Source organism: Pseudophryne corroboree, chromosome 6 (genome assembly GCF_028390025.1).
Source record: "Pseudophryne corroboree isolate aPseCor3 chromosome 6, aPseCor3.hap2, whole genome shotgun sequence".
In the NCBI taxonomy this organism is placed as follows: Eukaryota; Metazoa; Chordata; class Amphibia; order Anura; family Myobatrachidae; genus Pseudophryne; species Pseudophryne corroboree.
The window spans coordinates 202,021,194-202,040,140 of NC_086449.1; the positions used below are offsets into that span (position 1 = coordinate 202,021,194).

The 18,947-nt window shown below is 46.4% G+C and overlaps 1 protein-coding gene across 2 annotated transcripts in view; it reads right to left on the bottom strand.

Moving 5' to 3' along the window:
- The window catches only part of CLPX (caseinolytic mitochondrial matrix peptidase chaperone subunit X), a 90,717-nt gene that overhangs the window by 60,129 nt on the left and 11,641 nt on the right, over positions 1-18,947 (bottom strand). The window contains exons 6-7 of one of the 2 annotated variants that reach the window (XM_063925638.1): positions 14,627-14,665; positions 13,906-14,085 (exon numbers count right to left, since the gene is read on the bottom strand). In XM_063925638.1, coding sequence (XP_063781708.1) covers positions 13,906-14,085; positions 14,627-14,665 — 219 coding nt within the window. The remainder of the gene's footprint in view (positions 1-13,905; positions 14,086-14,626; positions 14,666-18,947) is intronic. The other variant, XM_063925639.1, reaches the window with a different exon arrangement.

Genomic DNA, 18,947 nt, shown 5'->3' on the forward strand with positions numbered 1-18,947 from the left:
ACAATAACCCTTTAGTTAGGCAATAACTATAAACAAGTATTGCAGACAATCCGCACTTGGGATGGGCGCCCAGCATCCACTACGGACTACGAGAAATAGATTTACCGGTGAGTAAAATCTTATTTTCTCTGACGTCCTAAGTGGATGCTGGGACTCCGTAAGGACCATGGGGATTATACCAAAGCTCCCAAACGGGCGGGAGAGTGCGGATGACTCTGCAGCACCGAATGAGCAAACTCTAGATCCTCCTCAGCTAGGGTATCAAACTTGTAGACTCTTACAAAAATGTTTTAACCTGACCAAGTAACAGCTCGGCAAAGTTGTAAAGCCGAGACCCCTCGGGCAGCCGCCCAAGAAGAGCCCACTTTTCTCGTGGAATGGGCTTTTACAGAATTAGGGTGCGGCAGTCCAGCCGCAGAATGTGCAAGTTGAATCGTGCTACAGATCCAGCGAGCAATCGTCTGCTTAGAAGCAGGAGCACCCAGCTTGTTGGGTGCATACAGGAGAAATAGCGAGTCAGTTTTCCTGACTCCAGCTGTCCTGGAAACATATACTTTTCAGGGCCCTGACTACATCCAGTAACTTGGAATCCTCCAAGTCCCAAGTAGCCGCAGGCACCACAATAGGTTGGTTCACATTAAAAAATTATACCACCTTAGGAAGGAATTGGGAACGAGTCCTCAATTCCGCCTTATCCATATAAAATACAGATAAGGGCTTTTGTATGACAAAGCCGCCAATTCTGATACACGCCTGGCCGACGCCAAGGCCCACAGAATGACCACTTTCCACGTGAGGTATTATAGCTCCACGGATTTAAGTGGCTCAACCCAATGCGACTTCAGGAAATCCAACACCACGTTGAGATCCCACGGTGCCACTGGAGGCACAAACGGGGGCTGACTATGCAGCACTCCCTTAACAAAAGTCTGAACTTCAGGCAGTGAAGCCAGTTCAATTTTGGAAGAAAATCGACAGAGCCGAAATCTGGACCTTAATGGAACCCAATTTTAGGCCCATAGTCACCTCTGACTGTAGGAAGTGCAGAAATCGACCTAGCTGAAATTTCTCCTTTGGGGCCTTCCTGGCCTCACAGTACGCAACATATTTCCGCCATATGCGGTGATAATGGTTTGCGTTCACTTCTTTCCTAGCTTCAAATAGCGTAGGGATAACTTCCTCCGGAATTCCCTTTTCCTTCAGGATCCGGCGTTCAACCGCCATGCCGTCAAAGCAGCCGCGGTACGTCTTGGAACAGACAGGCCCCCCTGCTGCAGCAGGTCCTGTCTGAGCGGCAGAGGCCATGGGTCCTCAGATCATTTCTTGGAGTTCTGGTTACCAAGCTCTTCTTGGCCAACCCGGAACAATGAGTATAGTTCTTACTCCTCTCATTCTTATTATTCTCATTACCCTGGGTAAGAGAGGCAGAGAAGGGAACACATACACCGACTGGTACACCCACGGTGTTACCAGAGCGTCCACAGCTATCGCCTGAGGGTCCTTGACCTGGCGCAATATCTTTGCAACTTTTAGTTGAGGCGGGACGCCATCATGTCCACCTGTGGCCTTTCCCAACGGTGTACAATCATTTGGAAGACTTCTGGATGAAGTCCCCACTCTCCCGGGTGGAGGTTTCTTAGTTGTCCACTCCGGGAATGAACACTGCTGACAGTGCTAACACATGATTTTCCGCCCATCGGAGAATCCTTGTGGCTTCTGCCATCGCCATCCTGCTTCTTGTGCCGCCCTGTCGGTTTACATGAGCGACCGCCGTGATGTTGTCTGACTGGATCAGCACCGGCCGGTGTTGAAGCAGGGGTCTAGCCTGACTTAGGGCATTGTAAATGGCCCTCAGTTCCAGAATATTTAGGTGTAGGGAAGTCTCCTGACTTTTCCATAGCCTTGGAAGTTCCTTCCCTGTGTGACTGCCCCCCAGCCTCGAAGGCTGGCATCCGTGGTCACCAGGACCCAGTCCTGTATGCCGAATCTGCGGCCCCCTAGAAGATGAGCACTCTGCAGCCACCACAACAGCGACACCCTGACCCTTGGAGACAGGGTTATCCGCCGATGCATCTGAAGATGCGACCCGGACCACTTGTCCAACAGATCCCACTGGAAAATCCTTGCATGGGACCTGGCGAATGGAATTTCTTCGTAAGAAGCTACCATCTTTCCCAGGGCTCGCGTGCATTGATGCACCGACACCTGTATACGTATTAGGAGGTCTCTGTCTAGAGACAACAACTCCTTGGACTTCTCCTCCGGGAGAAACCCTTTTTATCCTGTTCTGTGTCCAGAACCATACCCAGGAACAGTAGACGCGTCGTAGGAACCAGCTGCGACTTTGGAATATTCAGAATCCAGCCGTGCTGTTGTAGCACTTCCCGAGATAGTGCTACTCCGACGAACAACTGCTCCCTGGACCTCGCCTTTATAAGGAGATCGTCCAAGTACGGGATAATTATTTCGGCCATTACCTTGGTAAATACCTCGGTGCCGGGGACAGACCAACGGCAACGTCTGGAATTGGTAATGACAATCCTGTACCACAATATTGAGGTACTCCTGGTGAAGAGGGTAAATAGGGACATGCAGGTAATCATCCTTGATGTCCAGTGATACCATGAAATTCTCCAGGCTTGCAATAATCGCCCTGAGCGATTCCATTTTGAACTTGAACCTTTGTATATAAGTGTTCAAGGCTTTCAATTTTAGAAAGGGTCTCACCGAACCGTCTGGTTTCGGTACCACAACATTTTGGAATAGTAACCCCGGCCTTGTTGAAGGAGGGGTACCTTGCATTCACCTGATGGAAGTACAGCTTGTGAATTGCCGCCAGTACTACCTTTCTCCGAGGGCAGCCGGCAAGGCTGATGTGAGGTAACGGCGAGGGGGAGTCGCCTCGAACTCCAGCCTGTATCCCTGTGATACTATTTGCAGAACCTAGAGATCCACCTGTGGGCAAGCCCACTGGTCCCTGAAGTTCCCGAGATGCGCCCCTACCGCACCTGTCTCCACCTGTGGAGCCCCAGCGTCATGCGGTGGACTCAGAGGAAGCGGGGGACGATTTTTGATTCTGGGAACTGGCTGCTGGTGCAGCTTTTTTCCTTCTTCCCTTGTCTCTGTGCAGAAAGGAAGCGCCTTTGACCCGCTTGCTTTTCTGAAGCCGAAAGGACTGTACCTGAAAATACGGTGCTTTCTTAGGCTGTGAGGAAACCTGAGGTAAAAAAAATTCTTCCCAGCTGTTGCTGTGGATACGAGGTCCCAGAGACCATCCCCAAACAATTCCTCACCCTTATAAGGCAGAATCTCCATGTGCCTTTTTACAGGCAGCATCACCTGTCCACTGCCGGGTTTCTAATACCCTCCTGGCAGAATGGACATTACATTAATTCTGGATGCCAGCCGGCAAATATCCCTCTGTGCATCCTTTATATATAAGACAACGTCTTAAATATGCTCAATGTTAGCAAAATATTATCCCTGTCTTAGCGTATTAATATTATCTGACAGGGTATCAGACCACGCTGCAGCAGCCCTATTTATGCTGAGGCAATTGCAGGTCTCACTATATAACCTGAGTGTGTAAATACAGACTTCAGGATCGCCTCCTGCTTTTTATCAGCAGGTTCCTTCAAGGTGTCCGTATCCTAAGACGGCAGTGCCACTTTTTGACAAACGTGTGAGCGCCTTATCCACCCTAAGGGATATCTCCCAACGTGACCTATCCTCTGGCGGGAAAGGGTACGCCATCAGTAACTTTTTAGAAATTACCAGTTTCTTATCGGGGGAAACCACGCTTCTTTACACACTTCATTCATTCATCTGATGGGGGAACAAAACACTGGCTGCTTTTTCTCCCCAAAAATAAAACCCCTTTTATGTGGTACTTGGGTTCATGTCAGAAAATGCGTAACACATTTTTCATTGCCGAGATCATGTAACGGATGTTCCTAGTGGATTGTGTATAGGTCTCAACCTCGTCGCCACTGGAGTCAGACTCCGTGTCGACATCTGTGTCTGCCATCTGAGGTAACGGGCGTTTTTTGAGCCCCTGATGGCCTTTGAGACGCCTGGGCAGGCGCGGGCTGAGAAGCCGGCTGTCCCACAGCTGTTACGTCATCCAGCCTTTTATGTAAGGAGTTGACACTGTCGGTTAATACCTTCCACCTATCCATCCACTCTGGTGTCGGCCCCACAGGGGGCGACATCCCATTTATCGGCCTCTGCTCCGCCTCCACGTAACCTTCCTCATCCAACATGTCGACACAGCCGTACCGACACACCGCACACACACAGGGAATGCTCTGACTGAGGACAGGACCCCACAAAGTCCTTTGGGGAGACAGAGAGAGAGTATGCCAGCACACACCAGAGCGCTATATAATGCAGGGATTAACACTATAACTGAGTGATTTTTCCCCAAATAGCTGCTTGAATACATATATTGCGCCTAAATTTAGTGCCCCCCCTCTCTTTTTAACCCTTTGAGCCTGAAAACTACAGGGGAGAGCCTGGGGAGCTGTCTTCCAGCTGCACTGTGAAGAGAAAATGGCGCCAGTGTGCTGAGGGAGAAGCCCCGCCCCTTTTTCAACTGACTTTCTCCCGCTTTTTCTGGAATACTGGCAGGGGTAATTTTACATCTATATAGCCTCTAGGACTATATATGATGTAGATTTGACAGCCAAGGTGTCATATATTGCCCTCAGGGCGCCCCCCCCCCAGCGCCCTGCACCCATCAGTGACCGGAGTGTGAGGTGTACATGAGGAGCAATGGCGCACAGCTGCAGTGCTGTGCGCTACCTTGGTGAAGACCGAAGTCTTCTGCCGCCGATTTTCCGGACTCTTCATGCTTCTGGCTCTGTAAGGGGGACGGCGGCGCGGCTCCGGGAACGAACACCAAGGTTGGGTCCTGCGGTCGATCCCTCTGGAGCTAATGGTGTCCAGTAGCCTAAGAAGCCCAAGCTACCACCAGTTAGGTAGGTTCGCTTCTTCTCCCCTTAGTCCCTCGCTGCAGTGAGTCTGTTGCCAGCAGATCTCACTGTAAAATAAAAAACCTAAATATACTTTCTTTCTAGGAGCTCAGGAGAGCCCCTAGTGTGCATCCAGCTCAGCCGGGCACAAGAATCTAACGGAGGTCTGGAGGAGGGTCTTAGTGGGAGGAGCCAGTGCACACCAGGTAGTCCTAAAGCTTTCTTGAGTTGTGCCCAGTCTCCTGCGGAGCCGCTAATCCCCATGGTCCTTACGGAGTCCCAGCATCCACTTAGGACGTCAGAGAAATAAGAATTTACTCACCGGTAATTCTATTTCTCGTAGTCCGTAGTGGATGCTGGGAACTCCGTAAGGACCATGGGGAATAGACGGGCTCCGCAGGAGACTGGGCACTCTAAAAGAAAGATTAGGTACTATCTGGTGTGCACTGGCTCCTCCCTCTATGCCCCTCCTCCAGACCTCAGTTAGGGAAACTGTGCCCGGAAGAGCTGACATTACAAGGAAAGGATTTGGAATCCAGGGTAAGACTCATACCAGCCACACCGTACAACTTGTGACAACCATACCCAGTTAACAGTATGAACAACAACTGAGCCTCATTCAACGGATGGCTCATAACAATAACCCTTTAGTTAAGCAATAACTATATACATGTATTGCAGAGAGTCCGCACTTGGGACGGGCGCCCAGCATCCACTACGGACTACGAGAAATAGAATTACCGGTGAGTAAATGCTTATTTTCTCTGACGTCCTAGTGGATGCTGGGAACTCCGTAAGGACCATGGGGATTATACCAAAGCTCCCAAACGGGCGGGAGAGTGCGGATGACTCTGCAGCACCGAATGAGCAAACTCAAGGTCCTCCTCAGCCAGGGTATCAAACTTGTAGAATTTTGCAAATGTGTTTGAACCCGACCAAGTAGCAGCTCGGCAAAGCTGTAAAGCAGAGACCCCTCGGGCAGCCGCCCAAGAAGAGCCCACCTTCCTAGTGGAATGGGCTTTTACTGATTTAGAATGCGGCAGTCCAGCCGCAGAATGTGCCATCTGAATCGTGCTACAGATCCAGCGAGCAATAGTTTGCTTTGAAGCAGGAGCACCCATCTTGTTGGGTGCATGCAGGATAAATAGCGAGTCAGTTTTCCCGACTCCAGCCGTCCTGGAAACATACATTTTCAAAGCCCGGACTACGTCCAGCAACTTGGAAACCTCCAAGTCCCGAGTAGCAGCAGGCACCACAATAGGTTGGTTCAAATGAAACGCTGATACCACCTTTGGGAGAAATTGGGGACGAGTCCTCAATTCTGCCCTGTCCATATGGAAGATCAGATATGGGCTATTACATGACAAAGCCGCCAATTCTGACACACGCCTAGCTGAAGCTAAGGCCAACAGCATGACCACCTTCCACGTGAGATACTTTAGCTCCACGGTCTTAAGTGGCTCAAACCAGTGTGATTTCAGGAAATCCAACACAATGTTAAGATCCCAAGGTGCCACTGGAGGCACAAAAGGGGGCTGAATATGCAGCACTCCCTTAACAAACGTCTGAACTTCAGGCAGTGAAGCCAGTTCTTTTTGAAAGAAAATAGATAGGGCCGAAATCTGGACCTTTATGGACCCCAATTTGAGGCCCATAGTCACCCCTGACTGTAGGAAGTGCAGAAATCGACCCAGCTGGAATTCCTCTGTTGGGGCCTTCCTGGCCTCACACCAAGCAACATATTTCCGCCATATGCGGTGATAATGCTTTGCTGTCACATCCTTCCTAGCTTTCATCAGCGTAGGAATCACTTCATCTGGAATGCCCTTTTCCGTTAGGATCCGGCATTCAACCGCCATGCCGTCAAACGCAGCCGCGGTAAGTCTTGGAACAGACAGGGCCCCTGCTGTAACAGGTCCTGTCTGAGAGGCAGAGGCCATGGGTCCTCCGAGATCATTTCTTGTAGTTCTGGGTACCAAGTTCTTCTTGGCCAATCCGGAACGATGAGTATAGTTCTTACTCCTCTCTTTCTTACTATCCTCAGTACCTTGGGTATGAGAGGCAGAGGAGGGAACACATAAACCGACTGGTACACCCACGGTGTCACTAGTGCGTCCACAGCTATCGCCTGAGGGTCCCTTGACCTGGCGCAATATTTTCTTTAGCTTTTTGTTGAGGCGGGACGCCATCATGTCCACCTGTGGCAGTTCCCAACGATGTACAATCTGTGTGAAGACTTCTTGATGAAGTCCCCACTCTCCCGGGTGGAGGTCGTGCCTGCTGAGGAAGTCTGCTTCCCAGTTGTCCACTCCCGGAATGAACACTGCTGACAGTGCTAGCACGTGATTCTCCGCCCATCGAAGAATCCTTGTGGCTTCTGCCATTGCCATCCTGCTTCTTGTGCCACCCTGGCGGTTTACATGGGCGACCGCCGTGATGTTGTCTGACTGAATCAGTACTGGTTGGTTTTGAAGCAGGGGCTCTGCTTGACTCAGGGCATTGTAAATGGCCCTTAGTTCCAGTATATTTATGTGTAGTGAAGTCTCCAGACTTGACCACTGTCCTTGGAAGTTTCTTCCCTGAGTGACTGCCCCCCATCCTCGGAGGCTTGCATCCGTGGTCACCAGGACCCAGTCCTGTATGCTGAACCTGCGGCCCTCGAGAAGATGAGCACTCTGCAGCCACCACAGCAGAAACACCCTGGCCCTCGGGGACAGGGTGATCAACCGATGCATCTGAAGATGCGATCCGGACCATTTGTCCAACAGATCCCACTGAAAGATCCTTGCATGGAACCTGCCGAAGGGAATTGCTTCGTAAGAAGCCACCATCTTTCCCAGGACTCGCGTGCAGTGATGCACCAACACCTGTTTTGGTTTCAGGAGGTCCCTGACCAGAGATGACAATTCCTGGGCCTTCTCCACCGGGAGAAACACCTTCTTCTGTTCTGTGTCCAGAATCATTCCCAGGAAAGGCAGACGTGTTGTAGGAATCAGCTGCGACTTTGGGATATTCAGAATCCAGCCGTGCTGTTGCAACACTTCCTGAGAGAGTGCTACGCTGACCAACAACTGCTCTTTGGACCTTGCCTTTATGAGGAGATCGTCCAAGTACGGGATAATTATAACTCCCTTCCTTCGAAGGAGTATCAGCATTTCGGCCATTACCTTGGTAAATATTCTCGGTGCCGTGGAGAGACCAAACGGCAACGTCTGGAATTGGTAATGACAGTCCTGTACCACCAACCTGAGGTACTCCTGGTGAGGTGGGTAAATGGGGACATGCAAGTAAGCATCCTTGATGTCCAGCGACACCATAAAATCCCCCTCTTCCAGGCTTGCAATAACCGCCCTGAGCGATTCCATTTTGAACTTGAACTTCGTTATATAAGTGTTCAAGGATTTTAAATTCAGAATGGGTCTCACCGAACCGTCCGGTTTCGGTACCACAAACATTGTGGAATAGTAACCCCTTCCCTGTTGAAGGAGGGGGACCTTGATTATCACCTGCTGGAGGTACAGCTTGTGAATTGCCGCCAGTACTACCTCCCTTTCCCTGGGAGCAGCTGGCAAGGCTGATTTGAGGTAACGGTGAGGGGGAGTAGCCTCTAACTCCAGCTTGTATCCCTGAGATACAAATTTGTACAGCCCAGAGATCCACTTGTGAGCGAACCCACTGGTTGCTAAAGTTTCGGAGACGCGCCCCCACCGCACCTGGCTCCGCCAGTGGAGCCCCAACGTCATGCGGTGGACTTCGTGGAAGCAGGGGAGGATTTTTGTTCCTGGGAACTGGCTGCCTGGTGCAGCTTCTTTCCTCTACCCCTGCCTCTGGCCAGAAAGGATGCGCCTCTGACCCGCTTGCCTTTCTGAGGCCGAAAGGACTGCATTTGATAATACGGTGCTTTCTTAGGCTGTGAGGGAACCTGAGATAAAAAAGTCGACTTCCCAGCTGTTGCTGTGGATACGAGGTCCGAGAGACCGTCCCCAAACAATTCCTCACCCTTATAAGGCAAAACCTCCATGTGTTTTTTAGAATCAGCATCACCTGTCCACTGCCGAGTCCATAATACTCTCCTGGCAGAAATGGACATTGCATTAATTCTAGATACCAGCAGGCAAATGTCCCTCTGGGCATCCCGCATATATAAGACAGTTCACGTGCACTTTAAACAGGACCATGATCTCCTTCCTCGACATTGCCCTATCCATAGACAGTGACAAAATTGTTACAAAAACCTTCAGAAAACAGGTAGACAACTATAATTTTCTGCACTATAACAGCATGCATTTTAAACCGTGGATAAATAATATCCCCTTCGGCCAATTGCGCCGTTTACGACGCAACTGTAGCAGTTATACGGATTATGAGGCTCAAGCCCATGAAGTCAGCTCATCTTTCTTAGAGAGAGGTTATCCGAAACCTCTAATCGACTCAGCAATGGAAAAAGTCAGAGAACTAAACAGGGAAGATCTACTTATATATAAGACAAAAAAATCCTTTTCCAACGAAGGTAATCCACATTTTATCTGTAAATACAATATGGCTGCTAAAAAAATTAAAAGAATAATATCTGATAATTTTCCAATTCTCTTGTCAGATAAAATTCTTAGAACGGAAATTGGAGTTGTACCATCTGTGATTTTTAAAAAATCTGAAAATCTACAGCAGTATATCTCACCCAGTTTCTTTACAGATAAAAGAGGGGGGGGAAACTGGCAATCAACAACAGCCGACACATTGGCTCCCTTCAAAACCTATGGGTTGCTATAGATGCGGACAAAATAAATGTACTACCTGTTCTTTTATCAAAAACAAAAACACATACCTTCGAGTCATCGACACATGAAGAATTTAACATTAAATCCTTCATTAATTGTAATAGTACATATATTATTTACATTTTAATTTGTAGTTGTGGGCTTATCTATGTGGGGAGGACAACGCGCAAATTAAGGATAAGGTTTTTAGAACATAAGCGAAACATTACAAATGGTTTCTTATTTCACAGTGTTTCTAGACATTTCCTAGAAAAACATGATAAAAATACAAAAGACTTAATAGTGATAGGGATTGAACAGGTAAAACCTACTAAAAGAGGGGGAGATAGACACAGGAACGTATGCATAAGAGAGAACTACTGGATACATAAATTAAAGACTCTGGTTCCTGAAGGTCTCAATGAGACCATAGAGATAGACCTATAAAATCCCCCCCTCCCTTCCGTTCTTTCCTCCTTAAACACCCCCCCCCCCCTTCCCTTCCCTCCCTTCCCCCTCTTTTTCCCATCTATCTAATTAACTTATCTTATTCATTCATTTATTTTTCATTATTATCACTTCTAGTTATGCTATGGGTTAAAAAATAATTATTCCTTGTTCTAATAATAGGGTAGCTAGATTAGGGTAACTCTATACATCTGAAACTTGCGCGCAAGTCTCAGTTTGACAGTTCAATACACAGAGTTAAACATACAAGATAAAGTACTCCTCTACTGGGGCCAATGACCACTTTAGTAGAAATGATTTGGTGAATCCCTCTTTGGGTAGTCTGTATCGTCAGATGTGTAATGACTACTTTATAGTTTATCTAATGGATATTAGACGTATCTGATCATCACAATGAAATAATAGAAGCTGCCTCTTTTGGTCTGAAATATGAATTTTTATTCATTTACCCATTTTTACCTTTTTTTATATTAATCTTTTTCTGTTTTATACTAGTAATTTTTTATGATCAATAATCGATTATTTATTATGTATTTATTATTGAATATTTCTTTTGATCAGCCATAAAATTACACACATTTAAAATTAAAAATTTTTTTTTTTCTGCTTAATTGTCATAGAATTCTATACTGTTTGAATAGAAAGAATTATCAGATAATGTAGAATAGAAAACATCAGACAGTATCCATATACAGAGCCGGTAAATAACTTCAGTGTGATTAGGTGTTTTAAATCTTTGAATACGTTCCACAGCTGAGGACACTAATCAGTGCCTTTAAAAGTAACCTCGAGTGGGAGAGGAGGTATTACTTTGAAAAAGTCACGTGATCCGTGACGAAACGCGTCAGTCTCCGCCCCTTTTTCGAAGCTGCAGCAGTGTTCATCATTAAGCCACAGGTGAATTGTTCACTATAGCGAGAGCAGACACGGGAACACAAAACGATTCAACCGTGGTCAGCTACCAGCAACAGCAGCACCATTGCCGAAGCAGGCTCCAGCCACAGAAGTCCGTTGTACCATTTCCTCCTATAAGTGTGAAGGAAGCTACAGTCGGTGACACTAAAAAGGCACCCCCCGTGCAACATCTTATACCGAGGACGCTCGGTTACCGGGGGTAGGACCACACCGCCTTTTCCAACAGGGAGGTAATCGGACTCAAATTGTCTTATGCTGCTTTCTGCCATTTCACCGTTATCATTCTAGCGTACTGCATATACTGTTTGACTGTTACAAAGTAACAATACGCTGATGTCTCTCCAGGACAATTATATCTAGTGGAATTATTGATACTTAAGGAACATTTATCACAGCTCATTATACGCTGACACTTTTCAGGTCCGGTAACAAGGACTTTTTAGAATCATATGTGCTAACTGAAACTGCTGGCCAGCACGATATCTATATTATTTTATTTATTTTATTCGATTTTATTATGTTAACCAATCACATTATAATTGGTGTACTTGTTATTTAATAAATTTCTATATTATTATACCGGCTCTGTATAGATTAATTGAGTATCCATTTTGAACACATGAGCGCTTCTCTTTCCTTTTTCCGTTATTCTTGCATAATCTAGGGGTCTATACAGCCCCTTGAGTACAGCGAGCGTGGTTCTGATGGATACTTTATAGTTTATTTCATTGGTCAGTCATAGACACAGGCGCTTCATTTATTTTTTCCTTTTTAGTCTGCTATATATAAGACTACGTCTTTTATATGTTCTATGGTTAGCAAAATAGTATCCCTGTCGAGGGAATCAATGTTGGCTGACAGGGTATCAGTCCATGCTGCTGCAGCACTACACATCCAGGCTGAAGCAATAGCAGGTCTCAGTAGAGTACCAGAGTGTGTATACACAGACTTCAGGATAGCTTCCTGCTTTCTATCCGCAGGCTCCTTTAGGGCGGCCGTATCCTGAGACGGCAGTACCACCCTTTTAGATAAGCGTGTGAGCGCCTTGTCCACCCTAGGGGATGTTTTCCAACGTAACCTATCCGTTGGCGGGAAAGGGTACGCCATCAGTAACCTCTTAGAAATCACTAGTTTCTTATCGGGGGAACTCCACGCTTCTTCACACAATTCATTTAATTCATCAGATGGGGGAAAAGTCACTGGCTGCTTTTTCTCCCCAAACATAATACCCCTCTTGGTGGTAACCGGGTTAACGTCAGAAATGTGCAATACATCTTTCATTGCAGTAATCATGCATCAGATGGCCTTTGTAGACTGTACATTTGTCTCATCCTCATCTACACTGGAGTCAGACTCCGTGTCGACATCTGTGTCTACCATCTGAGCCAGAGGGCGTTTATGAGCCCCTGACGGCCTCTGAGTCGCCTGGGCAGGTGCGGGCTGAGACCCCGGCTGTCCCAAGGCTGCTGCGTCATCGAACCTTTTATGTAAGGAGTTGACCCTGTCGGTTAAGACCTTCCACATATCCATCCAATCAGGTGTCGGCCCCGTCGGGGGCGACACCACACTTATCTGCCCCTACTCCGCCTCCACGTAACCCTCCTCATCAAACATGTCGACACAGCCGTACCGACACACCGCACACACACAGGGAATGCTCAGACTGAGGAGAGGACCCCACAAAGTACTTTGGGGAGACAGAGAGAGAGTATGCCAGCACACACCACAGCGCTATATAACACAGGGATTTACACTATACAAAGTGATTTACCCAATAGCTGCTTAAATATCTTATTTGCGCCTAAATTTATGTGCCCCCCCCTCTCTTTTTTACCCTTCTTGTATCAGGATACTGCAGGGGAGAGCCTGGGGAGCTGCTTCCAGCGGAGCTGTGAAGGGAAAATGGCGCTGGTGTGCTGAGGAAGAAGGCCCCGCCCCCTCAGCGGCAGGCTTCTGTCCCGCGTTTTGTGTACTGTAATGGCGGGGGTTTTTACACATATACAGTGCTAGACTGTATATGTGTATTTTTTAGTGCCAAAAGGTATTAAAATTGCTGCCCAGGGCGCCCCGCCCCAGCGCCCTGCACCCTACAGTGACCGGAGTGTGTGGTGTGCAGTGGGAGCAATGGCGCACAGCTGCGGTGCTGTGCGCTACCTTAATGAAGACAGGAGTCTTCAGCCGCCGATTTCATCGTTCTCTTCTGTCTTCTGGCTCTGCAAGGGGGACGGCGGCGCGGCTCCGGGAACGGACGATCGAGGTCAGGCCCTGTGTTCGAACCCTCTGGAGCTAATGGTGTCCAGTAGCCTAAGAAGCACAAGCTAGCTGCAAGCAGGTAGGTTTGCTTCTCTCCCCTCAGTCCCACATAGCAGTGAGTCTGTTGCCAGCAGATATCACTGAAAATAAAAAAACCTAACAAATACTTTCTTTTCTAGCAAGCTCAGGAGAGCCCACTAGGAGCACCCAGCTCTGGCCGGGCACAGATTCTAACTGAGGTCTGGAGGAGGGGCATAGAGGGAGGAGCCAGTGCACACCAGATAGTACCTAATCTTTCTTTTAGAGTGCCCAGTCTCCTGCGGAGCCCGTCTATTCCCCATGGTCCTTACGGAGTTCCCAGCATCCACTAGGACGTCAGAGAAAAAAAAAAAAAGGTCCGGCTGGAAAGGCTACGCTTCAAAAGCCTTTATGGTTACAGAGATTTATAAATAGATGTAGAAGGTAAATACAATCACCTACTGTATGTCACTTAAGAGTAAGTAAAGAGGGCAACTTCAACAAAGTACGACGTTTCTTACCGGAGCCCGTTGGGCCTAGCAGCAGGATGTTGCTTTTCTCTAGTTTGATTTCATCATGGTTGGAATCCAGCACTTCCCCTCCTCGCCTCTCCTGGGGCATCTGCTGGTTCATTTGTTGCTGCATAGAAGCTGCTCCCAGGGCATTGGCGTGCTGACTGATCCCAGCTATCTGAAGCAACTCTGATGAGAGAATATAAAAAGGCATTTCATTATACCCAGGTTTCGCACAGAACCACAACCCAGAATTTACACACAACTTAATACAAGGCACTTGCTAATAGGCTTTTATATTCAAATATGTATGTAGATAGGTCTCAAACCTAAGAAATCCATGCAAAATGTGGGGATGGAACATGCAGGGTGTTTAGTGCAGGAAAAGCTGGCAAACACATAGTATGACAAGGGTGGCATTTGTACAGACACTGCAACATAACAGATACATCCACCATAAAATAAAAAAAACAGTTCTCACTTCATATATACAGCGGTTGCAAGAATTTGGGTGAAAATGAATCATAAGTGAAAATGGTCCTAATTGTAATCGCACTTTGTGGCTTAATTTAGCAGACTGCTCTAGTTTTATGGGATATGCCAGAGAGGTTGCACCAAGTGTCTGGCTGCAATCACACCACTTAAACACACAATCAATAGAAAGACATGGAACCAAAGGGCTCAGCCAGACCAGCGCTGCTAGACTGTGCTAGGAGGAGATGAAACTTACTTGTGATTCGGTCATCCTCCCATCTTCTGATCTCTAACTCTATAGAAAAGGGATTGAAACAGTGAATGAAGCGATCATAAACCTGCTTAGAAGAGAAAAATAAAAACCTAGTATATGTAGGAGCAGTGGCCCTGTTCTGTGTAAGTGTAGACTATCATTTCTTCCTAGTACCTGAGAAATGGTGGCACTCATATGACGGTAAAGTTCAGGTTACAGCCAACATCTATTTATAGTGGTAGTAAATACTGGGGAGTAAGACATATATTCACTACAGGAGTATATAGTGTACTTGTCACCTGTAATTAAAGGGGACAAGCATTTTATTTCTTGAACCAATATTCATCATACCAATTCTTAAATGAACTAACAATATCTGAAGTAGGGAGGTGTCTTATAGCCAGAAGATATCATTAGTCACAATGATAAGATGATACCATTAAAGTGTGTACGCATCAAGCACACTTTAAAAGGAGGTCCAGACATTATTAAACCATGTACCACCTAACAGCGTTACACTTTTAATAACTGACTTTCCATGATGTCTGCACACAGCAAAGCCCAGTCATGCCAGTATGATGGGAAGGTCAGGGGGAGAAAGCATGCACAAAGAGCAAAGGCAGAGGTTAATCAGTACACAAAAGCAAGCAGCTAATAGTACAAACAGAACCATGCATACACAACGTCATTCACAGGGTCACACAGGAGGAAGGGGGTGAGTGACAAAGGCAAAGCCAACACTGGAAGTAATTAATACAACAACATACAAATACATTAACAATGCATGATAGAGACCATCAGCGTGTAGTCTGACATGTTAGCCAGACAAAGGGGTCTATGCACTATGCCTTTGACAGAGATAACGTGGACTGGATAAAGTACCAACCAAACAGCTCCTTTTAACATGACAGGAGCTGATTGGCTGGTACTTTATCCCCATCCAATGCTTAGTAAATAGACTCCAAAGTTTTGAAGTTACTGTACAATAAAAAAAAAAAAAAAAAAAAAATGTACAAAAACAAAAAATAAATAAAAAAGGGATTCCTCAGTACAGAGAGCCAGTTCCAAAAAAAGACTTTGTACTTACCGTAAGAACAATGTCTATGCATATATAGGGGATACATAGATTATGCTGGAGGCCAGGCACTACATACCAAAACCATCCAACTCCTGCCTATAACCCTCTGTCCCCTCCCACCATACCACCAGCCAAGACTAGAAACATAGGCGCCGAGCAATAAAAAGTTTCCTGGGAGGGCTGTTGGGTCCTTTTGCTACAAAGAAGAAATGGATTTTATGTAACTCTTAATTAAGCATCAGGGAAATTAATCTGCTATGCAAGTGGAAAGAGCCAAGAGACTGATAAGAACAGACCTGCCTATCATAGAGTAAACCTTCCCAGTTGCTGGCTTAACCATCTCTAAAAAGAGGAAACAAAGGAGGAGATAACTCTGCACTCTGAAACACCGTAGAAAAATAATACCCCTTTCACATCGCACAAATAACCCGGTATCGACACGGCATATTGCAGTGTCGAAACGGGTCAGTGTGCGATGTGAAAGCACTTTGGCCGAATTAGCGGGTCGCCTGACCCGGTAATTCAACCCGGTAAAAAAGAAGGGTTATTACCGGGTTGAATACCAGGTCAGGCGCAGTGTGAATGGGAGCCGCTTCGATGCGACACGGCTCCCATTCACAGCATTGGGAGAGGCGGCGCAGGAGATGAGCTTATCTCCCAGCGCCGCCTCCACACCCGCTGCTGCTGTGCCCCCAGCTGCTATGGCAACCGACCCGGTATATTGCCGAGTCGGAAAGCCACCAAAGCAGAGCAAATGCCGGATCCCACCCGGTAAGGACACGTTTCTCTTACCGGGTGGGATTCGGCATTTGCGATCTGAAAGCGTTATAAATGAGTGTGGTCTGTCATAGAGAGTAATTGACTCAGTGGGACTCAATGTAAATAGAAATTAATTATTTTATCCACAGTATTTATAAACAATACATATAACATACAACAAAACATGCAGTTAGTAGCAGTTTAGTAACTTATGAACATTTGAAATTCATGTTGCAGATTCAATAAAAGCTGATTAGTTTGCAACTGAAGCCGATTACTATTATTCAACCGAAGATAATAGTATGCAAATAATTGCGAAGCTAATGTAAAAATTAGTAACTAATAAGTTACTAAACTGCTACTAACTGTATGTTTTGTTGTATGTTATATGTATTGTTTATAAATACTGTGGATAAAATAAATGTATTTTTATTTACATTGCGTCCCACTGAGTCAATTACTCTCAGTGACAGACCACTCATTTATACCGCTTTCAAATCGCAAATGCTGGATCTCACCTGGTAAGAGAAACGTGTCCTTACCGGGTGGGATCCGGCATTTGCTCTGCTTTGGAGGCTTTCCGACCCGGCAATATACTGGGTCGGTTGCCATAGCAGCAGCGGGGGCAGGGGTGGAGGCGGCGCTGGGAGATAAGCTCATCTCCTGCGCCGTCTATCCCTATGCTGTGAATGGGAGCCGTGTCGCATCGAAACGGTTCCCATTCACACTGCGCCTGACCCAGTATTCAACCCGGCAATAACCCTTCATTTTTCCGGGTTGAATTACCGGGTCAGGCGACCCGCTAATTCGGACAAAGTGCTTTCACATCGCACACTGACCCGTTTCGACACTGCAATATGCCGTGTCGATACCGGGTTATTTGTGCGATGTGAAAGGGGTATTATTTTTCTAAGGTGTTTCAGAGAGCAGAGTAATCTCCTCTTTGTTTCTATTTATTTTAAATCAATTGCAGCCTAGCCAGCTGTTTTTACTCAGCAGCCCTAAAGAAACACCATTTGATATTAAATATTTAAAATACATAGCGCCGGGATTTGACAGCCTGAGACTCGGTCTTTGACTGTCTTTTTAAATTCTCCATCTCTAATAAGAGAGCAGAAACAGCACGTGCCTTTTTGGAAATGTGAAACAGAATAGTCTACTTTTAGAGAAAATCAGCTCCTTACTGATGAGGAACCTGTATAACACCTCGTCTAGGAATGGGGTAGACGGTCGTTGTGAAAGACCAGAAAGTAACAATTTAGTGCCAGTTGAGAGCCCCTTGTGCAACTCTTTACGCAGGAAAAAAAATAACATAAAATGCTTTCTATGAAAACATAACTATTTATAAAGTGCCACAATCTGTCCACAGAGCCGTACAGGATGATACAGAAACAGACCTTGTAAGAGAGGAGGATATATACCCTGATCATTGCAGCCATCACCTTCCATTTAAGAAACATGTTTCCATAAAAACACCATATACAACCCCCCCCGCCCCCCTAAATAAAAGGGTGTAAATTGAGTGGCAGGCAGGCACGGTGGCACGCTACGCTATTTATTCATCCTCCAAGGGGGGTTGTGGACCCCCAAGAGGAAGAATATTTGTCGGCATGCCGGCGGTCGGGATCCCGGCGCCGGTAGCATACCAAAGACCTCCCCAAATAAAACACACTCGTGCAACCTCAACCTCTATCTTCAGCTTTCTGCTGAAGCTGGTTATGAAAATGGTTCTTTTCATCCAGGTCCCCCACAAATCCATCAGCTGGTGGCAAAACAGAAAAAAATAAAATAAAAAAAAAAAACGGAAAGTGTACGGCTTATGGCTGGTAACTAAGGAAGACAGATTCACGATTCTCTATACCTGGTATATGAACCTTTCATACACCCAGGCTAGAATTCATAAACGTGCCCTTGGTGATTTATATGTAAGTGGCACTTTTTGTCAATTCAGATCCCCAAAGAGTGCTCTCCAAAATGGATCATTTATTCTGAAAGGATGCAAAAAAATAAAATAAAAAAAATAATAATAGGATTTTAATACCTACCGGTAAATCCTTTTCTACTAGTCTGTAGAGAATGCTGGGGAATCCAAAAGGACCATGGGGTATAGACGGGATCCGCAGGAGACATGGGCACACTATAAGACTTTGAATGGGTGTGAACTGGCTCCCCAGTTATAGGAACTGTGCCCAGGGAGACGGACACTTCGAGGAAAAGGATTTTTGTTAACCAAGGGTGAGAAACACACCAGCTCACACCACAACACACCGTAGAACATGGTTTACAAGCAATACCAGTTAACAGTATGAACTAAAATCAGCAACAAGCTGAATATAACCGATACACAACCTTCGTGTAACCGAAAACAATAACTATCAATACAACTGCAAGTAACAGTCCGCACTGGGACGGGCGCCCAGCATCCTCTACGGACTAGGAGAAAAGGATTTACCAGTGGGTATTAAAATCCTATTTTCTCTTACGTCC